This window comes from Battus philenor, unplaced genomic scaffold (assembly GCF_028537555.1).
Source record: "Battus philenor isolate CCGP_79_NKW_IND1 unplaced genomic scaffold, ilBatPhil1.0.hap1 SCAF_8, whole genome shotgun sequence".
Lineage (NCBI taxonomy): Eukaryota > Metazoa > Arthropoda > Insecta > Lepidoptera > Papilionidae > Battus > Battus philenor.
In genome coordinates this window covers 4,878,071-4,903,862 of record NW_027181748.1, presented here as the reverse complement: position 1 = coordinate 4,903,862, position 25,792 = coordinate 4,878,071, and the positions used below count along the sequence as shown (strand labels likewise).

Sequence of the window (25,792 nt, the reverse complement as noted above, 5' to 3'; positions counted from 1 at the left end):
GATAGTCGATGAATGAATGCATAATACATACATCACAAACTTATTGAATTTTGTGCAGAATGCAGAAAATATATTTGAGAAGTAATGATTTCAATAGTGGAATTGAATTGTTAATTATTTTGTATTTTGAATAACCTTAAAATTAAAAACTGTTGTAGTTATACCTAGAGACAGTTATATTCATAAATTTGCGTTATCAAAAAAATAATAATTAAAAATACAGTTAAAATATTTCAGGTGTTTTATTACGAACAATTATTGGTTACATCCTGTATGAATGTACATATATTGAGATTTTAATATGAAAGTTATTATTATTTGTAATAAAAGAAGCGTATGTCAATGCCGGACTGATTTTGTATTATAAAACTTATCATCATAACAGGTATGTTAAAAATATTGTAAAATTTATTTCGTCAACTAAATATTACATTAACATCAACATGTTCTGGTGTGTCCTTTTAATTGTAAAAATATCTGTGCTAGGAGAGACTGCTATTATGTATCCATATTAAATTGTATTATAAACTAAGTAGTGGCAGGTACAATCATAATTATGATTGTACATATATACATATAAATATATGTACATATATAGTACTTACTCCTTTGCGTACCATAATATCAAACCGCGATCGCGAGCATATATATATATATATATATATATATATATATATATATATATATATACACTAACTATATATATATACATACATATATATATGTATCTGTAAATTTTCTTTCTAAATTTTTCCTTTTCTATTTCATCGTTTATTTATCGGGGCATCGCCTAAATAGCCATACTTTAGAAAATGTTTTTATATTAAGTTTGCCGCTATACTGTATTAATACTGTAATAAGTATTATAGTTATTATTATTTACGATCGAAGAAAATGTATAAAATGTCGTTATTTTAATACTGCACTCAGATTTAGTAATTAATAATATGTTTGCAGGCACTTACGGTAATTATTTAATAATAAACTAAAACGCTTGGCGGGAACTACAAAACTCATTTAGCAGCCATTACAACGAATAACTAACTGCTGTAAGCGGATTAAAATGCATGCCAAAAGTTTAAATTTATGTACCGGACGCGGTCTTCAATTAAACTTGTTATAATGAAACTCTGGAAAAACGGAGTAAATTGCCATAGAAGAGAGACGCAAATAATTCCCAAGTTTTGCAATTTATACTCATTTTAAAGTAGGTAAAGTTCGACGGCGCAGACGTTTCGGTTGGGGACTCGCAGCGGAATCGATTACCTCGATGCCTGCGATCTTTTTCGAGGATTGATGAAAATTGTTTTCCTCCTCTTCGACTTGGAGTTGAACTATGGTGAGGAAAGCATTCGCGGGTAAAATATCTCCCGACTTAGCACATGAAACTTTGCCGCCAATGCGTTTTAATTATTACATATTCTTATCTAACTTTTGCGGACTTTTTTTAAATAAAATCAAAGGTTTAAAAAATCTTTTGTAACTTAATTTTTTAAAAGTGTCCTTATCCATTTTAAACTCTTTTTTTGAAGCTTACTACTGCCGTCTTTGATTTTAATCGCTGTACTGAGATCTTTTTAACTTTATCTTCGTCAGTATTACCTAAATCACTCTTTCTACTTAACAGGCTGTGTTTAGTATAGTGTTCTTTAAGCAGTAAGATTTATTGTAATCTGATCTTACGGGACTAAAAAATATCACTTCTGTTTAAGTTTCAAAAGTTACTTAAACCTTGACTCATACTTTTTTTTTGTTATTATTACTAAACCGTAGTTTCTATTGTTGTCTTTTGCCCCCTTTTTTGCCTGTTTCTCAACGTTAAAAAAAATCGAGTACACAATCAATAGTCTGTTTAATTTAAAAAAAAATTGTGGTGTCGATTAAACTTTATGCAATGCCCTGAGCCAAGGCTAAATCCAATCCTTAGAAAGATGGGAGGTAATGGTAGAAAGAAAAACAAGCATTCGGTGTCTTTTTTAATGAGACATGTGTTTCTCTACCGACAATTGGCAGATATCTAGGCATACCCTCTCTATTAGAGATTACCTTCAAACGATTTGATTATTAATTTAATGTAAAACGTGAAACTATATGTAACAATTGTTTATGGATAGAATTATTAAACTGCTTTTAGACGATGATGCCTATATAACATAAAAAGAAACCTTTCCTACTTAACAGGAACCCTTTGTATAAGTATATTTCTATATTGGTTAAAGTGGTACTTTATATCGAAAAATATATAAAGTTATGTCTAAAATATTGCGCATATAAATGGTTATAGCGTTGGCTATAAAGAATGTCAAAACTTGTATTTTATGTTTACTACCGAATTTCCTGTTTGGTTATTTTTCGTTAACAACGGCGACTGTCATTGGCAGGCTATCCGATGTCCTCATTTCTATGCTCTAAACGGGATTCTTTATACTGAATATACCATTTAAATTCAACAGTAGTACTACAATATAATACTAAAGAAAAGAATAAATTCTTTGAGATCGCCGACCAAAACCCATGGTGATTTGATCGACCATCATAATCTATTCATTCTTTTCTTTAGTAGTAAATATATTGTACTTATTTTGCTTCTACTTCTTCTTTTACTAAAACATATTATATATATTCGAACATTGAAAGTTCATGTCATAATGTATTTATAAGAGATGTTTAGTGGACTAAATGCTAATAAGGTAGTGAAACTTTTTGGACGTTTGAATAAATATAAAAAGTGAACAATTATACAGATATAATAAATAAAGTATTAATAATACTGTAATAAAATGTGTTTTGAAATTTTGATTTACTACATATTAACAATAATTAATTTTGTTTACTATTTGAGTCTGCAGACTTTGTACTGCCTGGAATTTTTGCTTTATCGCGTTCCAATAGAAAAATATATATTATATGTATAAAAGCTTTTAATCTTTTTGCTGACAAATGAGATATACATTCACCCCTTTAAAGTTTTTACACATATAACCAATCACCCTGGATATTTAAAGGTATAGGGCATATATACTTGGGAACAAGATGAGACAAGCTACTGTCAAAAATGTTTATTAATATTTTTTTGTAAAGTAGTGTTTAGCGTGATTAACTTGAAACAAAACAATCCGTACCTTGTTCACTGTATGTGTCAATAACGCCCTTAAAACCGAGTTCATAGAGCTCAAAATGACTTCATGCAAAAGAGATAATATGCTTATTTTAAGCAGTAAGTATTTTGAAGCATGGCTAAAATAAGTACTAATTGTGAAACGTTATGTATTTTTAGTGCTACGATCATGATCTTTCCAGTTTTAGGATGGCTTCTGCTGGATACGGTTTACTTCATAGATTTCCAATAGGACCTATTCATAAATACTGTTGACAAATTAATAAACCTGTCTCTTATTAGTCGTTGAATACAATAGATTACAAAGGATTTATTTTTATAAAGTATCTCTGTAGTCTTAGATTTATGTAATGAGTTAGGACTATCAATCCGAATTCCATTTGTCAAGCGCTGAACACGATCGTTTCTCGGCAACACAAAGTTTTAGGTTAAGCCTTTCTGATGGAACAAAAAATTCACCCCCGAAAGCCCTCTATTGAAAGATAGCGCTAATGAATTTCTTTCATTGAGTATTCACAAAGCAGCGGCGGGCCAAGATGTGAATCGACGACGATTTCCACAGAAAAAATAAACAGATCGAGTTGCGCGCAGTGTGCAGAGTACGCGACTCGGGGCCCCGCCGCCACTTTCTCATGCAAAAGTCGAACGGTTACTTTAATTCTTAGCTGGAGCACTTGTCGGTTTTACGAGCGTGGAGCGATTTAATCCACTTAAAACGCTGAGCACAAACTCAGAGCCGACAAAGCTCTCAGGCGCTCTCATTTAAAAATGGAAATAAACCCCGGGCCATCTTTGACTCGACGCGCGACCGCTGGTTGAATTCTAAGTGCGATCCTCCATCGGCGAGCCTCTGATTCTTTTTTGATTTGACAGAAATAATACAGATTGTGAAGCAGGATTTTCTCTTTTTCCATTCGCGACCAACCTATCAATCATTCAACGCAAATTGAATTTTGAATGTTTTTAGTTTCGCTATTCTTGGACAGACGACATTTTTCGGAATTCATCCTATTCTGTACCAAGAAAATAAAAATATTTTTTCGATCATCTCCATTTCGTTATTATTAAATACTACTTGAACAGAATAGAAATATAGTTTAATTAAGAAACAACCCTTTCTAGTATTGTTTTTCTTTTTCGCTCACATATGTCTTAAGTCATCAAATATATAGACTTTATAATTGTATATGTAAAATATATACATATGACGGTAACTTGAAGTCATTTCAAATAAAGTAATTTATGTAATCTGTGTTAAACAAATCATCACAAATATTGTTTAAAAGTTGGTACCAGTTTTGTAAGGAAAGCTAATCAAGTTTTCCGTCTCTCTCTATCTGGTTGTCAATTTTTTTTAATACTTCTTTCGTATGCCTTTGAATATAAGGCGTCATTTTACATCGATGGTTAAAGAGAAGGTTATTAAAACAAAGCATTTAAAAAACATGAAAGAGGGCGCAGAGCGGCCGGTGGACGAAAGGCGCGGCCGTGTTTACGCAGGGGAAGTAGGGAATTATTTAGCCCGCGGACCATGTCTTTGGTTTCCAAGTCTTAATGAAAGAGTTCGTTTACAGCGAGATTATTTCGCATTTGTTTATTTTCGTACTTTCCGCCTGTTCGCGGCGGCTTCACTTTACGGTTTTGCGTTATTAAATTTTATTCGGAACGGTTAAGCTTTTGTGAACTTTGTAGCTTCTTAAATCCAAGGTATTAACATAATTATTTTGTCAAGAATATGACAGTGTCTAAATTTTAATTATTTCAAAATATTATACTAAAATTTAAGTTGAAATGGTAACGGGCATGCCTCACCGCGCGCAGAACAGATAGTTGCTAGGGCGATAAGGTAGTCAAGTGATAAGTCCAGCCACAAGGTGAATAGACGGAACTTACTTGGAAGACGCTGATTGCAGCATATGCAGCAGTGAACGTCCTTTGGCTGAAACATGATATTATCAAAATACATCAAGAACTTTGTTTGCACCATTTTAGAAAAACAATTAAAATTTTGTACGCTTTGTATGGTGCGTCAACTATGAGATAAATGGCTCGTCTGAGACTTTAAATTGATTAATGTAAATTTCATTTTGTAGAAAACCTTTTGCACTTATTTCCAATAGAATGCATCAAGCCGATAATTTCTAACCATACAAAGTGTGTTGAGGCAGATAGTACGTAGTATTTAATTTAATATGTAGTAATTCTAATTTCAAAACGCTATTCTTACTATATCATCATTACGTTAGTTTATACATATAACAAATCACGATATTTGATTTTAATATAGTAATCGGAGTACTTTAATAACAAGACTGTTATTATTCAGCTGGTTCTAAACGGTATGTTCAGTTAATATTTAGCGGTTTGATTTAAAATAAAAATAACTGCTGAAAAATCGTTTGATAAAATCCAGCCAACCTTCATCACATCAAATCCATTATCAACCCTCTACAATCAAAGTGACCCTATTAGAAGACCCAAAAATCCCTAATTGCGTTCTACCAAACATCCCTAATTTTAAATCTCCTCCATAATTCAGACTTGCTGCTGATTTTAATTACCTTCCTTAATATCTATTTCTTTTTTTTTTTTGGTTCGACGGAAATTACTCGGAAGGAAGGCAACTCTTCAGACAAATAGGTTTTTAGGTACTATTTAATTACTGTTTGCTCTCTCCGCTGCGTTAATTTGCCTCGTTTGAAGAAACTTCGTGAGTCATTAAAAAACAAATTTTCATGTAGTACTCGTTCTACGAAAAAAAAAATATTTTGCTCGGGAAAGTAAGAAAAGAATGGTGCACAAAAATCAGATTGCAACGAAAGATCTATAATATCACTATTTAACTGATTTTAGGTGAAAATATAGCATTAAAAAAAACATAAACTACCATGTATGAAGATGAAATTCATTGACCAGTGTATGTCACCAGTTATGATATGGATCCGAAACATTGTCACTCAGAGAGCAACGGTGTGAAATCGAATGAGAAATGAGATCTAAAGTAAACGACGTAGTTCGAAGACTTTTTCATCTGAAGGTGCAAGGCGCCGGGCACATCGCTTGTGCAAGCTACGGCCGTTGGGGTCGATAGGTTATCAAGTGGCAACCACCAGCCAGTAGACGCGGCGTAGGTACGCTCCCGTATAGTTGGATCGACAACATAATCAAGGTCGCACGAATTCGCTGCATGCCTGCAACGCAAAATCGATCATTATGGCTTGGGAGCATAGACCTTGTTGTGATGAATGAATGAACTGTTTATTTTTTATTTACATAAATTATTTTTATTAACAGGATGGCGACAGAGGATACTTGGAGGGACTCGCTTCCCGATACGCAGACCTGTTCTCCACTCACTACGGCGACGTACTCGACCATCTCGAGGAGTTGCGAAGACACGAGTGGGATGAGATGTCCCCACGGATGAGGGTTCTCGGCGGTCCTGGAACACCACAGACGCCTCCATCAGCGAGCCCCGGTTCTCTAGCGTTGAACAATCTTACTACATCTCATTCCCAACCGATTTACGTACCTGGAAAATATTCGGTAAGTTTATCAAAATAACTATGATGTTATAACATAAATATAGTGTTTTAACTAACAAAAAAAATAGTATGATAATTATCCCTATTTTTTGTTTTATGCGCTGTTCACTATCTTTAATTGATATATTTTTTATTCAGCATAGAATGGAGTACATCTCTTATTGACATCAAGACGATACTACCAGTCTTTACGAATAATAAATTTCACAAAACTGAGAACAGATTAAAGAAACTTAGCGAATTTACAGATACTCATAAAATTATATAAAGTTGCATATTTAATAAATGTTGAAATCTTGGAGGCGAACACTTCATTCCGAAGCAATTCTCGAAACAATAATCACTTGCACACAAATATTCTTTAACATTTTTAAATTCAGCTTTATGAGCTTTTTCAATATAATCTGGGATCTTATTGTAAAAGCGTAAGCATGTCGTTGTAAAGATTTAGGAAATGGATCAAGTTGAGTCTTAGGTACTATAATTGCGGCTTGATAACTACAACATAAACAAACGTTTGATTAATTGTATGTTCTGTAAACACTTGATAAACGTAAAAAAATATAATTCAAGATTTTTTTTCATTTTGTAGCTCAAAATATTATTTAAATTTTATAACAGTGTCATAATAAATTAATTTAATAACAGAGATAATGACGTAAAAATTTCTATTATATACTCCAATTAATACGTAATAATGATCAAGGCACATAACAGCGTTAGTTCTATTTACCAAATTAAGTGCAAATACATAGCAATAACGGGCATCATTCGGTCCACGGTAGTCATTACGCTAGGCGGACCGCGTAAACTTAATTGTAAATTACCATGAGTAATGTTTCGCTTGTTATGAGCTTAATTTATTTGTGAGATTTATGTTTATGGCTTAATTCCACTTGAAGTAATGCACTACAACGAATCTACAATTATGCTATGTTACAAGAGAATTAATCGCCGTCGAAACACCGGTGGTATCGCAGCTTCTGAATATGAGTTCCGATATATTTTCATTATTATACTACTTACGGGGCGTTAAAGATCCAATAGCTTGGTCGACAGACGACTTCTTTATATTTATTTGAAGATGCTAGATGGCAGGCTGCTCTCAACCAGTCCTATTTGAAATCTATGGAGAAGGCCTATGTCCAATTGTACAAGTTCTACGACTGATACTGCTATGATATAGCCTCTTATGGAGAGAATATTGAAAAAAAAAGTAAAATAAAACACATAACAGTTTCTCTCGAAAATTTAACGTCAATCAAAACCAAAAAAGGCGTTGTTAAAATGTAATACAACAAAAAAATATAACTTACTTTAAAAAATTTATTAGTACATGTTACAATATTCTTGAAAATATGAATGAGTCCTGCCTGAAATACGATTATTAAGTTACTTATTAATATTACATACAATATTATTTCTCATACTTGTTCGTCATGGGAGTTCAACTGCTTTCGGGACAGAATAAGATTTATGGAAGTATTTTTATTTTTTTTAATCTTCTTAAAATTGTAGCGTCTTTTCTTCTTTTCAGTCGATAGTACCTACCCCAGAGATCGCCACAATGATCCGTCATGAGTTGACCGCATCCAGCAATCTTAACTATGTCGTTGGTCCAACTAGTGGCAGATCTACCCACGCCGCTCAAAAAGCTTTCGGCCTCAAAGGCCATCAATTGCACGAACAACTTCGAGTTACGTCGGCGACCTTGATTTTTTTGCGAATCGTCTCATTTCTGATTGATCTATTCCCATTGTGAATTATATATTAAATCGCAAAGACGTGTGCTTTGTTAACGATTCAAACATCTAAAATTACGTAATTACCTACTTTATTTATAGCTAATCATCAACTTATTAATTTGAAATTTTTTAAAACTTAAAAATTTGACTTACGTAGTTCTTTGCTCTTTCAAAACATGACCGTTTTTAATCTATTTTTCAATAGTTTTAATCTTATTACATTACACTTCACAGAACGATTTTAATTTTGGTACAGTTAGTTAATTTGTCTTTTTTATTGCGTATTATATTTATTTATGTATATCCTATTTAAATATATGTTTATTAGTAATTAGATAATAAGTATAATAATTTTCATATATAAAGATGTGGTTTAACATTTTTTTTTTACATTTATGGTACCGATCTGTTTACTTGTTATATCTGTAACACTAGTTGGCTAGTTGAGAAAGCCTATCAGGCCGTCCGCTATTCTACAGTGTGTTTGTAAGATTAATAAAAAAGATCAAAAAGTTATTAAAAAAACGAAATTAATTCAGATTTTAAAATGATTCAATGGGGCGGCCTGTATGTAAGTGTTATTCCAGCACGTGTTTTCACGTAGCCTTTCGTCAGTTTTCGTTAAAAAAAAATACAGATTTTTATAAACATAAAACTCTTTTAAAATGTTTTAGTGCTTTAAATATTAATAGGTGGAGCCCGAGTTAAAAATATTAAACATGAAAACAAAAGGAGGCCGTTGTGATTTAATATTTTGTAGTTTATTATTTTTAATTCAGCGAAAACCTTTCATTACGAAATGGTAATTTAAAAATGTTTGAATTTGTTTTTAAGGGTTTTTCAGCAAGACTTGTTTTTTTTTTAAACATATAAGAATAAAGAATTTTCATGAAAAGAATTTAAAATATTAACAGTAAGATGTATCACATGCCCTAGACCACACATACATGTTGATTGAAAAGCTTTATGTCGCTTAATGCATAGTACGCCTTTATATAATAATAACACTTATATAATAAATAACATAGAGCTAATTTTATAACAAAATATTTTCTTCAAAATGTAGATTACTGAATATTCAAATATTTTTTGGGTCGTTATTTGTCCTGGCACATTTCGTACTACTAGAAGTTATTGGTATGTCATATTCCGAAGAAAAATATATAGTTTGTGCTACACACTCTATAGTTATCAGTTTATACAGGATGATGGGAAATGTATGGCAAAGGTTTTTGTTGACAAATTAGCTATAAATTCACCCCGTTTAATCTTTTGTACCTATAAGCTCAATCTGTATAGATATCAATTCTTTTATAGATATTTTTATATTTATTCGTTTTGGCTTAATGGTTTCTATTATCACGTAAATCATAGCATGGTTTTTTTGTAATATTCAGAAACCTTGCTATGCCAATCTCTAGGTTACATATAAATTATTATCTATTTTGTGGGCGATTATACACGGTTTCACTATACACTCCCAGGATTGTGGTTCTTAATTATTTTGTGATAAAAAAATAATAAATCATAAAAGTTTACTAAACAAAAACTAAGAAAAATTATATTTCAGTGTCAAAGTGCTTTTAAATTATAAGGCTTGGAAATATAGTGAAAGTAATCACGAGGAAAACCTTCCTGAGAATACTATGAACTCTTCTTTAATCAGAGCGCCTTATGAAAGCTCTTAGCTTTAGTGGAAGGATGCCTGGATGAATTTGTATCTAACTTCTATCACATTGGAGTCTTCTAGAATTCCATTCATGACTGTGAGTGAATTGAATCGTGAATGAATCATGAATCGAATGCCAGAATTGGTGATGAAGAAGTGATCACTACAATTGATTCTAAGCTAATAACATATGCGTAATTCTTATACGTGCGCTGTAATGCAATTATATTGTATTAAGAGCATGAAAGTTTGCGAAAAATCTTTATTCACATTTTGATTATTTTTGTGATCGCGTGTTATCTAAATAAAGTTTCTTTTTCAAACGCAGCCCTCAAGCTGTCTCACCGATAAGGAGGAGGATGAGATCTACGGCTTTGGATACGGCGTGTTCGGGAAGCAAATGCTTCAACGGCAACAGCAACAGAAGCAGTTGCTACTGGCGCAGCCTTCCCAACCACTCATGCATAATCAACAGCACAACTATCAAAGGTATGTAACATATTCTTCGTAGTTGTTTCCTCGAGGACGAGAATCGTGGTCAAACATGTTAGTCTCACTCAGTCACTATCAAGAATTTTTCTGCAGGCATTTCTATTACCTGAAAGATTTAAGGCGCCCTGCACGGTTGTGTTGCACGCTTTTGAAACTGTCTAGTGGCGTCTAGCGTCTTCCGTCGATCTTATAAGATTTTTTTGCTACCCTTCTATTATACCAAAAGGATCTTATTTATATATGGTTTATTACTGCGTTTACGTTATGTACGATGTGTGTCGGGTAGAGATACAGACAGCGCTGCGCTTGCCTGTCTGTGATCTCCACTCCATAACTTTAAGGCCACAGGAGTTATTTGTTTGACGAACTACATGGCCTGCCTACACGCACTGCAAATAGCCTTTCTTTGTTGCAATAACCTTATATTGTAATAATTTTAAAGTCTTGAGAGTTTAATGAAGAGAGTCTAATAATCGAAGTAATATCACCGCAACCCGTTGCAATAAATTCAAAGTACAATCTCTTCGAAGTAATAAGTGATTATCTTCGAGAAGAATTACATTTATATTCCGTGAAACACAAGCCATCCGACGTCGTTTCATTCGCGATGCTAACGAGTATGCCGGGGGGTGCGGCCGTAAATTATTTCGACTTTAACAGGTGTACTCGTTAGATAAGCTTTTACGGTGCATGTTTAAACCTTAATCTAAATTGAAATCAGACATTCGATTGGCGACAGAAGCGGCTAGGACCTGAATAGTTGTAACTCACTTGGCACGGGATACGGTGGTTTCGAAATGCACTTATCCTGAATTTATTATTATTAGTTAACTGAACTTAATACTTTTAAATAGAAGGCACGAGACCTTTTTGGCGGAAGAATCGTCGTAATATGTCTCTAATTGCGTGTTATATAGTATATGTTTCTTTGTACCCGTAATCTACATATATATTATGTCGTAAAATTTTGGTATATGTTTATTACTAATAACATTAATAGGTATAGTATTTATTATGCATAGCATATAGTATTATGTAAATTATTTTCGTATACAATTTAAACACCAATATCTCTACATCGTTGACTGTTATAGAATGTGATTGTGTGTAAATAGGTCCGACATTACACAAGTGTAAAAAGAACTATGTATACGGCATGATTTTCGAAAATATATACTTCCTCTGCTACATAAATTAATTATATGATAGAAAAAGTTACTTTACAGAAGCTTGCTAAATTAAATCAATTCAAAGATAAAAAACTTATAGATATCATTAAGCAGCGATTATATTTATAAGCATTAAATAAAAAATGTTGTTAATTAAAATCAAAATATACTTTTAATAGTTGAAAAATTACTGTTTTGAAAGTGTTGTATTTTAAAAATTAAAAATATAATCATTTACTAGATTAAAAAAAAACGTACGTAAAGTATAATAAGCATGCTTTATGCAATACCAATTTTTTTTACAAAATATAAAAATGTTAAAATATCGGTGGGCCCCCCAAGTGAAACGATTTGATAACCATCATAGAAATCATGACAATTTTCGTCATTCAGATCAGAAATTATTTTCAGATTTCAAAACCTTTACGAGCAAAAAAACATTGTCGTTTAAAAAGAATATACCATTGTGTTTATAAAAAACAGAATCGGGAACCTTTTCTTCGAGAGAATTTTGTTCCAGCTATGAGAATATTTTAAACTTATCATACATATTATTACGGTTCATGGATCTTAGAATAAAATTTTGCAACGCATATAGTAATCCTTATGGAATGCGAGAGTACATGTACAGCTGCAACGGAGCTTGTGCAGCTTGAGAAACGATAAGGAATTCATCTAAATTCCTAGCTAACAATGATAGTATCTAGCCGGGGAACTGCTTACTTCGCCAATTATTTATCTACTAACAAGTTGGACCACAGATCTTAGTGCTCTATAAAGATCTAGCGTCACCTGAACTGGAATCAAGGCAGTTCATAGCTGTGTCGCGTATTTTGTAATTAATTGAAACTTACGCAACATTTTACATTTAACTATCCGTAACCTATCCGCCTTTAAAGATACCTAGATCAAACTAATTGAAATTGAGTAATTATAGGCTAAAATGTCTTTATCATAATTGCCATCACGATTTCAGGTTTAGACTTAGACCTCCCATAGAGATTTTCAGTGAGACCGACTGTATCCGATCTTATTCCATACGTTCCATACGTTTCGTTTGCCGGTTCGCGATTTCCACTTTAGAACCTTATACTATAATATCTAATAAATAACTAATTATACACTGTAATATACCAATATCTGAATTTACTAAAACAGAATTCACGAAAGAAGAACCCATACAACAAATTCTACGAGTAATATAAATGTAAAGGAATTATCGGCAAGACAGATTATTATTTTACCGACTCTTATTATAACATATAACAATATATTGAACTAAGAACTAACTAGAAGAACTAACGAGCTATTGAACTAAAAATTGTATTAAAACACAAAATATTTCAGATTTCTTGCGGTAATGATATTTGATCAATTTTAATAATGAAATTATAAACATAAAATGCTAGAATAAGTCGCTAACCTAGATCCACTGTAATAATCAAGATAATGTACCATTCCGCTGTATATATTTCAGATTAGAACAATAAATTATATGTTCCTTAAATTATTCAGATAATTATACGCTTAATATTACTTGCTATACTCCAATATTATTTAATAATATACTTTACATTTAGGTATAATATGTTTACATTATTTAATAAATTAAACTGAAATTAATATTTGTTATATTTTTATTTACATAAATAGTAAACATACATAGTAAATATTTGATACTTTTGTATATACTTTTTATAATTTTATGTTTCTACTTCTGCTAGAAACTTTAGAAAGAGAAACACATAGTTACAAAAATATAAATAAAATTGGCAGTTTCATTACTCGAGGCAATTTCTTACAGACAACTTATAATGGAAACAAAAGAATGACAAGTAGTGGGTAGTCGATGTGTACGGAATAGTTTAATATTTGTTAAACATATTATGGCACATAAACAAAAAGTCAAAAAATATATTTGCGTATAGGACTGAAACTTGCGATCGTAGGTCGCGGATACAATTCCCGGGGTGCTGTCTTTTAATTTACACAATGTGCAATAAATATATAAGATTGAAACTGCTCCTAAAAAAATTTAGAAGGTGAGCAGCTGCGTTTTAACGTACCATAATATCATACTGCAATCGTCAACACGACTGCTAAGAGTAGCGATTATGATATTTCCCCCATAGATGTCCTTGGGAGAGACTTATGAATTACAGAAAGCGTCTATGGGCTGAAACGACGACGACAACAATTCGTATATAGGAATTAAAAGTACATTACAATATATAATTATAAACACAAAATAAAATATCAAATCAACTGTTACTATTTTAAATTTTATATATCCATCTTCCGAAAAATTTATCAATTATTCCATAGAACGTGTACAGATCTACAAATTAAACAATTTTTATATTGTGTAGTAGTATTAGCTCATTAATTTTAATACGAAGTAGTTCCAGTTTAAAAAGCTTTTTCTTAATATATTAACATTGCGTTTTTTTATTATTTCTGAAATCATTACTATTTTTGGTAAGATGTATCTATCATACATTAATTGCTAGCAAAATCAGCCTGTAGAAATATTGGCCGCAGAAAGGCATCTAAATGTATAAGAGGTCGGTCTTTATCAGGATTTTCATTTCCATTATTTACTACACTGGTCTCCTACAAAGATTTTTTATTGGCGTTATCTTCATAAATTTGTTAACAACGAGTGTCGTGTCGTACGCCGCCCACGCATCCCGCGCGGGGCTGTCCAATGCTAATTAGGTCTTCGCACCGAGCTAGTTCGCTTAATGAATTACCTCGTAAAAAGGTACTCGATAGCGTGTTCCAGACTTTAGTATTATTTACTTTGCCGTTTAACATTTAAATTGGTATTTTGGCGAGCGATTTAGAGACAGGCCCAATGGCTGTTTTATTTTATTGCGTCACGTTATCGAGATACGTCTAATTTGAAAATCTTTATGGACAGAAAACTTTAAACGCTGTTTATACAAGAACATCTAGGAGAGTCGTTTATAATTAAGGTTACAATATATATTTTCTTTTTATACTTCCACTAATCATTTATTTCTACCAATGAGCATTGAACTTTCATTGCGTGCTTGTGGCTTGCACAATCTCATGAATAGATTTTAGGGTTCTTTTAAATTTTACCATAATCAAGCAGAAAGTAAGCCGTGTATTTTATTTTCGACTGAATGTTATGTAAACAATTTAGTAGTGTATACAGAACACACAGCTTAAAATTTTCTAGATCATTTTCAAAATTAACGAAATACAATTTAAAATAATCATAAGCTTTTTATGTCGTACAAGTAAATATTATAAAATGCAAATTCGAATTTGTTAATATTCAGTCATATTGATGATTTCAAATAGAAAGTTAATAAGTTATGTGAGGTTTCATTAAAATCACAAGGCCCGAGCTTTCCTCTTCAAGTCGTATTCATTTGTATACAGCAGATAGGAAACAAACCTGTATGTAAGCAACTATTTTATCGTTGAGACGTTTGAGGCTTCAAAACTTCACCTCTAACGAACCCACACGTATGTAAATGTTGATGGAAATTACACAAATTGTATACTATTGAATTAATAAGACTAAACACTGGCGGTTACTAACGAACTTAGTTGATGTACGTTTCTGTGTACACAAGTTTCTGTCAACAAAACTTTTGAACTGTTGAATTAGTTTTGTGAATCTATTATTATGAAAATGTATATTACATTATAATATCATAAAGCTAATTATTTAACACTAACTGCAAATTTTACTTATAACAGTGTTTTTCAAACGTAAATTTCTAAACTATGTTTGTGGTCTTTGAGGTATAAACTTTAACTTTTACTAACCCAGAGATAATATACTTTTTGTCCCCAATAGTAAAATTATTCATTAAATTGAAACAAAATTAAAAATGACACTGCACTCATGACTTAAATCGTGAGGCGTTCACAGCTGCGCACAGGCATTCCTTTATTTTTCCAATAGTACTGATTAGAAGCAGCCAACTTGTAGTTAGACATCCTACGCTGCGCTTGTCGGTCCGTGGTCTCCCGTCCTCTACAGAACCTTAACCTTTTAAGTGCCATGAGGACCGCCGGCTACCTCACGATACCCAACAATAGGTGCCGTGAGGGCCGCCGGCTACCTCACAATTTTTCATCTGTACATCGAAGGAATATTATTTTTTCCGACCCTCCGGTAATTATTAGCTTCATTAGGCACCTAGCAACTGGATTACGGGATAGTATACGATTTGCAGCATGTTTTAGAAGCGGATACCATGGGTGCCAATGAGACCGCGGGCGGCCTCACTTTTTATACAAAAATTTACATTAGAATATGTATATAGAAACCTTTCTTTGTATTGAATTCACAATTTATTCATATTTCAAAGCTGGCTTTGAAAACCTATCGTGTTTTCTGTGTTACAAAAACGTGACCCGCCGGCGACCTCATGGCACACCGAGTACTCTGTTGCCTTTAAGTGCCATGAAGGTCGCCGGCAGTCTCAGTACATAATGATATACATAATGTGTTATATTCATTCATAGAATGTAAAGATCCCAAATTTTCACATAAGGAAAGCCTACACTTGATATTTCCATTTGGCACCTGGGGAAGTCATGGCCAAAACAGCTTGGCAGTTAGAAGGTTAAAGCCCCAGCCAGCTGTTACGTGCACTATTTAGTATGCACACTACCACTTCACTTGTCAATCCACTGGGCTACGTCGTTTATTTTTTTTCGTCTAGGAATCTTCTTATTTTTTAATTCTGCTTTTATGTACATATTGTCGAATACAAAATCAAAAAACATCCTTTAATTATTCAAAAAGGACATTTGGTATCTTAAGGAAATTTTGACGCTAGAGAATCGTAAATCGGTACTAATAAGGAGCTAAACACGTAGCTCGAAGCTCGCAAACAATAGTTAATAGGGCTTACGTAAAACCGAGGCAAACTAAACCGGACGACAATTTGAATTTAATAAGCTACTAGATCACTGTTCAGTACAATATTCCGGTGCGCGCAGTATTGCGACATATTAAATTCGAAGTATCTCCTGGTTAGTCAATTAACACTGCGTCTCGACGGGAATCCGAATAGCAAGCTGTGATATTGCAGCTGCGGGAACGAGACCGGACTCTGATACGGAACCGGCTGAATGCATACGGGCCGCGTATTCATTTAAAATTGCATGTGTACGCTTTAATTTAATACATATTTTAGTTTACAAATTAACGTCCAATCTGCATATTAGATTTGAATTTACGGTCATTGTTTCAGTGCTGCGCTTGTAATTGGACAAAACTGATTATGTATATGTAATTCCGAATGTTCGCACTCGATTTCATTAATGAACAATCATTAAAAACGCTGTGCATAATCTCTGTTAATTATTTTGTATTAATTATGTTATTTAAATATCTCTTTTTTTTGTAGGCATTTCAAAGTTAAACTTCTGAATCGTATACTATATTAACATTATTAGTAGTAAGCTACCGTCGGCTCCGAATGTTGATATGCTGAGAAGTGCCGCCTAGAAACTTAACAGTTGTTAATTTTTTTTTTAAATTAAAAATACTTGATGTATTCATTAATATCAACCATGTAAATGAGTTACAAACCAAGTTCCTCACATTTTGACCAACTAAAAACTCTTGATTGGTGTAATAAGATTTTTTATAGTTTAGAGCTTATTGTTTAATATACGTGTATTTACACAAGCCCATAAAGGATTTATTGTTTGTTAATGTGTAATGTTTTAATTACAAGGAAAAAAGACGTGTTGATCGATGTCGCGTCATTTAGATTTTAAGTATCGGGATATTCTGTGGTGCGAATTTCCACACTGTGGTTTTCTTCACCTCTTCAAAACAAAAGAGATAATAACGTTTTATAAATTATACAGACAAAATGCCTAGTAGCAACCATATGTTTTAAGATTTACATTAAATCAAACTTTATAACTCAAATTTCATATTATTAGAACAATCGTATCGCATTTTAAAAATAAATTAACGAAAAAAGCTTATTATTCAATAAACGAATATTTAAATCTTAAAAAGTGTGTAAGTATAATTCGAAGATTTCGCACGACTGACAAAACGTCACAAATGTAGTGTGAGACAGAGATAATGATGATACGAAGCCGAAATCAGCCGATTGTCTCTTTCCAAAGGTCGATGTGCAATATTTATCGTCAGGTACTAATTTATCAATCTTTTTAGAAGCGAGAATTTGAAGCGAGAATTAATACAACTTTAGTTTTTTGATTTAATAGAACTTTAATTTTAGAAGTTTTAATTTTTTATTACTTTTTAATATAGACGTAGGTTATATAAATTATAATAAATTACACCAACGACATCTTTAAAATGCATTATGAGTATTTAATATAATTGAAATCAAATCAAATGTGTCAAACTTTTAAACTTAAAATAAGACCATGTAATTCCTTCGAATATCTCCGCGTACCAAAACAAGGATGCAATGCCTCGATACTTTGATGTCGGTGTGTATTTTGTTGCGCTTAGTTCAATGGCTTAAACTAATACCGGTTTCTTACACCTCGCTTGCTTTCAAAGCAGTAAACCGATTACACATCTGTAATATACTCGACAAGTCTCTAAAGAGAATATGATACATCAATATCCACTTTTACTTATACGCTGTCTCAAAACGACCAATCGCTTATCGATATCGTTAGATTAATTCGACTGATAAATTATCGATAATATTATTAAAATTATGTTATAAACATGGAACTAGTGGTAATATAGTCGATTCAAGCTATTCCTTTATTTCTTATGATCCATTCCAATACAAAACAGTCAGCTAGGTGTGTTTTTTTGCAGAGAATTGAAGGCGCTTAGCTTACCTCTTGACAGTAGACTTTAATGCTCATTGGCTCGAGGTGGTATAGTACTTATTCCTTCGAATCGAAACTCTTAGATTACTTAAGAAGACATCCCTGAAGTAAAAAGGAGGTATATCATTCCGAGACACGTTTAGAATCAAGTCGGAGCCGAACCACAACTTTGTTCTATAATCCGATTATTCAGTCTAAGGAAATAATCTCCATATATATATAATAAGTATACTTGTTTATATGTATGTTTGTATAGTAATATATGTATTAGTTTGTATATACATCCTAAACTGCCATCTTCTTCATGTCTCTCATCTCCATCCAAAGGTTGTCTGGTAGAGATCACCCCGAACACCGCCTCTTCTAGTTATTATTTATGGTGTACAAAAAAGTTTAAATAAATACATCCATTAATAGATGTTCTTAAAAAAAATCTTTAGCGGCACGTGTCAGTCTGTTACGACTCTCGCTGTTACGATGTTCAAACATAATTCAGATCATGAACCGGCAAACGCAGCGTCGAAAGATGTTGAACGATGACCGCTTCCGTCATAATCTATTGGAAATCTTGAAAAAGGCGGAAAGGTCTTTGTTCAGCTGTAGACATTTAACCATCCTGCGAATTAAATGACAATGATGGTGGTGAGCAACTATTTCACACCTAACGTTACGTTAGTGCCTTCAAGACCTCAAAATTACTTAAAAGTACATAAAGTAATATTTTAATAACCATTTTCTGTAATAACTTTCACTTTAAAATAGACATTGTGTTTGCATTAAAGTTACAAGGTGTATTAGGATTATTTAGCACAATATGTTAAAGAGGTTGGAATTGTTGTACGAAATATTCTTGGAAGGACTACGAATGACGTACTCGTACCATCCATCTTAAGTTTCTTTGGGATGATATATGATACACTTCCTCCCGTGACGACGTTCCTGGCAAATTTATATTCGTCGAAACAAATTGGTCCGAAAATCAATATTCATTGCGTCCGCAGCATTGCTTGCCGCAGATATGATACCGCTCTGTTGATTTATCGCTCTTTGTGGACCGACCACTGAAGCCATAAAGCAAACTTTGATATAAGCACACTAATGTACCACTTAGTTGTAGATCCTATCTGTTAAAGTGTATATATACACAATTAGATATTTCCATGTACTCCTTGAGGTATAACGATAACTTCATGTAGATACTTTAACCTCATTTTGTTCTTACAGCATAATTAATCATCATCATCATTATGTTTTCAACCTTAAGATGTCCACTGCTGGACATTGACCTCCCACATATATTTCCAATAAGACAGATTGAAACTCTGCATTCAGCGTCTTCCTACTACCTCAAAAAGACAAATATCCATTGTTTTTTCGTAATTTATGATCGTGATGAATTTTCTCTATAGGTATAATTATCCAGGTGCTATGTCGAGCTCATTTATTGTGCACCACTTACCCCTACTAACGTTTTTCTTCGAACATAACTCACTCGTAGCGTTTGCAGTACCAGGTGCGTGTGCGATCAACCCACTCGACGTCGTTAGAGTAGGGACTATGACCTTTTTCCATTACGTACCACTTCAACTCGATTGTAAATGTCTGTTGATTCCGATTATTCCCACGATATCACTTGAAACGCGAACAATTATTTTCTATTGTTGAATGGAAAAAATATTTATAGCTTATATATGAGAGATATAAAATCGTAATATATTTATTACGATTTTATATAGGTCTATATTAGTGAGTGTTCTAGGAACAGAGTTCGATATCATATATATAAAAAAATAAGTCGTCTAAGGGCATGAATTTAATTATATTGTAGGTAGGCATCATAACCATTTCGACCATAGCACATCCACAGCTGCACTAAACCCTCGTTCGTTGATTTCCAACAGGACCGGCTGGAAACGGCCTCCTTCAGTCTCCTGATCTCAACAAGGTCATTTATCTACTTTGTGAGAGAACGTTCAACACTGTGCTTACGACCACGTGGTCTCCACTTCAGACTTAGTTCGGTCATGTCTATGCGCTATGTAGCCTGCCCCACTGCCACTTTAACTTACCAATCGGTCCTGCATATTTAAATTAAAAGTTAAACGGAAAAAAAAATATTATCTTATATTTTATAATTATTGTATGTCAAAGTAACACCCAATGGAAATTGAATTTGTCAATTAAGCTGCTCTCTCGCAGAAATATCAATTTGGACCCCTTTACTAATTTACGCCCTCATTAAATAGCGCTCATACCTTCTACAATCATTATTAACGGGTAGTATTGTTAATGCCGGTGGCTATTAATTTTCCATTTGGCTCCACAAACGAATTCCGCGAGCATCATCCGCTACCACCTTATCTGTCGATCAGGCGGCTGCCGATTCAACAAATATTTGTCGCATTTAACACGACCCTGTTGCTATAATTTCCCCAGAGGTATTATACATTACTGCATGTTATATGAGTTGTGCTAGTTAATTCGAAAATAATTATTTGCAACCAATCAATGAATGCTGTACCATTGTAATGGAAGCCGTAAATTATTCTGTTCTGTTCCAGTTGCCTCAGCCCGCGGTCGGCGTACTTTTACGAATTCCCGCCGAGTGGTAAGTAATTGCTTTTGTTTTAATTTATCGAATATTCTCGATGTTGATATTTGGTTGCGTTAAATTAAAATTAATGAAGCAATTAAAATCCTAGTCAACAACAATATTAACTATAAATTTTTAAACATTTATTATTTTTAAAAAGATTCATCGTCTTGATACTGTGTTACTGCCATTTATATTTCTAGCATTTTGTAAAGAAATATTAGTTCATGTAGAATTACTTTCTGATTGTATAACTAGTGATATAGTTAAAGTTAACTATTTACAGAAAACGATGTCAAACAAATCATGGACATCATTTTCCGGTATTCCAAAATTCCGTATTATGGCAACTCGAATATATTGGCTTAAAAATCTTAATAAATATCGGTTTGTAAAATAAAAAAGTAGCCCTCTTTTCTGCTTATATCTCTGTCAGAGACGCTCGTTTAAAAAACCGAGTAAAAGGTACTTTTAATTTTTAGCTCCACTTATAAAAAGTTCTGCATTTTCTTTTTAATTTAATTTAAATTAATAATCAAAATGATAAAACGCCATATCGATATTATGAATTCTCAGTGAATGTAAAAAAATTTTCACCTATTTTAATCACCTGATTGCATTATCAAGCAATATTTTTTTGATAACAAAAGTTTCATATCTTGTTAGTACATTATGTTGTAGTTAAAATTATAATATCGAAAGTATTCTTCAATATATTTTGTAATATGCCTAATTTAGAATTGATCAACACCGTAAAATGTCTACTATTGGACGTAGGGCCCTTCTATAGATTTCCAATAAGGCCGGTGGGAAACGGCCTGGTTTCAGCGTGTTTCGACTACATTTATAAGGTGTCTTGTGGGTGGATATCCTACTTTGATCTTGCTACTCCTTGTTTTCCGCTCCAGAACCTTAAGGTCCCAGTGTTCTACGCACTATGTGAGTCGGCTCGGCTAATTGTTAAAGACGTGACCTTTGAAATAAAAATGGAACAAACCCTAATCCCTGCCGGTCGTTACACCTTACGAAACCAATTAAAATATTGTAACCAACGCGCAACGCGATAGGGAAACAACTTTTATGAGGCCTAATGTCTTAATAACTCAAGAATTATAAATCGCCATTTACTTCGCTCAATTATTTATTTAAAGCTTGCCCTTATGCACGCGAGAACTTTCACGCGAAACGAAATAGTTTCTTTAAAGAGTTATTTGACAGAGTAGTAAATAAAGAAATAATAATTCTACTTAAAGGAAATCAATTTATAATAACTTGTAGCCTGTAGACCAGGCTTATTTTATGATGTCAACTTATTGTGAACCTCTTTCCTTGCCATATAGCGACTTTTTTGTCACAAAAGAAATTTTACCTATTGGTGTTAAAAAATAGTGTCTCAATTTTTTCATTTCTATCGCAGGACATCTACTGCTTAGGCTTTCCTCATAGATACACACGAACTGGTCCGTGGACTCTACACCAGAACCTTGACAAATTCCATATGACCCCCGCTGCATTTTGCGTTCAAGCCAAACGCAGTTCTCATTGAAAAACAAAGGATTCTTAAAAAATGAATTTTAGGGTCGGATATAGTTAACTTCACATCACGTTCGCGCGTACGTAGTGCATATTAAAATTTATAACTTTTTCCCGTTAATTATAGCTTTGCAGTATTAAGAAAGTGTAAAGCATTCGTATAAAACGACTTTTTTAGTTTTTAAAATATGGGTCGTATACGTACCACGTGGCCTGAATGGAAAATTTTCAAAAATTGCCGTGGCACTTAACGTGTTAAGGTCCCTAGCCTTCAGTTTAAATTTAAGGAATTAATAGGCTCTTTTAAATAAAAAAAAATTGAAAACCTATGTAACGTTTTGTCTATAATCATTCGAGTAGTGATATATCCTGTTAGTCTGTATTAAAAATGTATGTATTCTAATACAAGTAAATTATAATGTTTTCACGATCGCGTCAATTCAAGTCGGTTAATTAAAACTGACAGCGTCACTTAAGCGTGTATTAAGCAATTGACATGGTAGTAAATACAGAGTTAACACATTGAATATAAGCAGCTTTAGTCAAGAGATTATTGACTGTGGACCATTTTAAGTAGTCAATTCGACCATTGTGATGATATTTTAATAAATAGTGTATTTGCCGACTAATTAGATCATAAAATAATATTAATTAAATAAACGGAATCTAAATAATTTCAATCAAAAATTTTATTTCATGTATCAGTGGTCACAATTTATTTTAACATAATTGTTTTTCGGTTTGCATGCTGTGGTGATAAAATGTATATTAAATAGGAGAGCTGTGTTCACAATGACCAGTTGAAGTAAGTCAGTGAGTATATGCGGACGTGTCATTTTAAATTTCGAAATATTAATGTCTCACCTGCATATCTTTTAAAGGATATGGTTAAAATGCCCATTAGTTATTTTAATTTCCCTTTCAAGCGTTTCTTGAAAAATCTATAGTTGATTTTAGTGGGACTTGAATGCTAGAACGTAGATATACATCAATAAAGCTAAAGCCATGTGCCTTTCACTCCGCTTGTCAGTTTATTGTAAATTAATACAACGCCGGAACTAAATTCATAAGAAAGAGAAATAATAATAGTTGGTATAAAATAAAGAAAGTATTATCCCCGCTACTTTTAGACTGTAAAGAAAAACGTAATTACATAACCGGCACATAAGGTCTAAAATTTAAAGATAAGAATGAATGTAGAGAATTACTTTGTTTCCTCCAACAATTTATTTTTAAACGTGTAGGGAATAGAGAATAATCATAAAATATAAATAATGAGATACTGTTGCACAAAATCCTAGGAAATTTCCACTAATAAATATAATAGTTTCAGAAAGTGAACAATGAATAATTTAAAGAAGGACATAAAGTAAATAAACAAATAAATAATATTAAATGTTATACTAGGACTAAAATTAGTAAGTTAAGATATGTGAAAATTGAGTCGAAGACTTGAGAGCAGTTTACACATAAAGATTTTATAATAGATATTTTAAAACTATTGATAGATACGTTGTATTATGTTTACGCGTATTACGATTATTATTATCTCGTATGAATGTATTTGACTCATATTTTATTTTTGAAGTCGACGTTTGGAAAACTTTTTGAACACCTAAACGATAATCTGCAGAGAAGTTAACACGAAACCATGTCGGCTTATAAGATGCATTAGTTAAAGCAATATTATTGAATACACGATTGATTCAGTTTGTTGTTAATTGAATGCAACGGACCGTAATCGATCCTCTTTACCTTATGTCAGTCTATTTTTCTGTAGACAATTGCCTCGGCACGGCCAAGAAGAAGGTGACGACATTCTCTCGGCTGCTTCGGGGCTTGAAGTCTCATAGAAAAGAGAAACACGGTTCCTGTTCGCCAAAACACACCCATAGTCCACGACAGGCGTTGCCTCCTCAGAGGGTAAGTTTCATTTCGATATAATTAAAAGTTTATTTCCAGAGTATTTGTTAAAATTTAAGAAGAAGCTTCGAAACAAATAAATTAATTCTAGTGACGAACTGAAATGTCTGCTGTTATTATTTGATTTGTAAAGAAATGTTTTGTAATGTTTATGTTAAGAGTCACTAATGTGCATGGTTTTGAGGATACACCTACAGCACGATTAGGTCGCATCATTTAAACGTGTGTGCTCTCTACGTAATAAATAGAATTAGACCCTAAATACTGAGCACGTCTTGTTAGTTGTTAAGGAATTATTTTATAAGGTTTAAAGTTTGTTACAATTGTAACCTGTGGTGTATGTGTGACAAAACTTAAATACTAAACTCCTTCTATAAAGGAGGTAAACTTAAATTGGTTAATCTAAACATGGTTAGTGGTTACTTAAAAAGTTGTGAAAAAAAATGTTCAGCGTAGATCGAACCAAAAATAACATATGAAATTTGTGCTACCCATGACACAACAATGGGTGCAGCAACGCACTCAAAATGTCTCAAAATGTGAAGTTGAAACATAAGAGCTATATAATCCGTTGAAAAATATTTTTTTCAAAATCTACCTTCTTACATTGTTAAACAATAGGATGGAAAATTGCTTAGTTATTTATTGGTTAAGATCTTATGGAGATGACCTCACTATTTCACGATTGGAAGGAGACTAGAATATACTCCTAATTAGACATAAGGTATGAAAATATTTCGTTAAACATTAGTCGTATTATTTATATATAACTTTTAACAATAGAAACTATCTCAGTACCTAATTTTCCATTTTATACAGTAAATGGTTGTGAGCCATGATAATTTTATCTAAACACAAGGCATTGAATTATTAAACGATACGAGGATAAAATGAAAAATAATATATATCGAAGTTACATACGATTACAAATCGTCATTTATATATTCAACTGCGAAGTAAAAATACAAAATTTTTTGATGTTTTTTTTTATTCAAAATGTCATTCCAATATTCAACGCCTGAAAATAATTTTACATTGGATTCTATAAATATAAATTCAAAATTTATCAATGCAGAAATCTAGGGACGTTTTTTGATTTTAAGAATGTATTGTTGCCGACATAATGTTAACGAAACAAAAGTGCTTTCAACTATTAACCTGTACTTCTAATTAG

At 32.6% G+C, this 25,792-nt stretch overlaps 1 protein-coding gene across 7 annotated transcripts in view; it reads left to right on the top strand.

Annotated features, from left to right (window-relative positions):
* The window catches only part of SKIP (Shal K[+] channel interacting protein), a 170,556-nt gene that overhangs the window by 129,127 nt on the left and 15,637 nt on the right, over positions 1–25,792 (top strand). For 6 of the 7 annotated variants that reach the window (XM_068775048.1, XM_068775051.1, XM_068775050.1 and 3 more), the window contains exons 2-5: positions 6,413–6,664; positions 10,406–10,566; positions 21,131–21,177; positions 24,461–24,618. In XM_068775048.1, coding sequence (XP_068631149.1) covers positions 6,413–6,664; positions 10,406–10,566; positions 21,131–21,177; positions 24,461–24,618 — 618 coding nt within the window. The remainder of the gene's footprint in view (positions 1–6,412; positions 6,665–10,405; positions 10,567–21,130; positions 21,178–24,460; positions 24,619–25,792) is intronic. The other variant, XM_068775046.1, reaches the window with a different exon arrangement.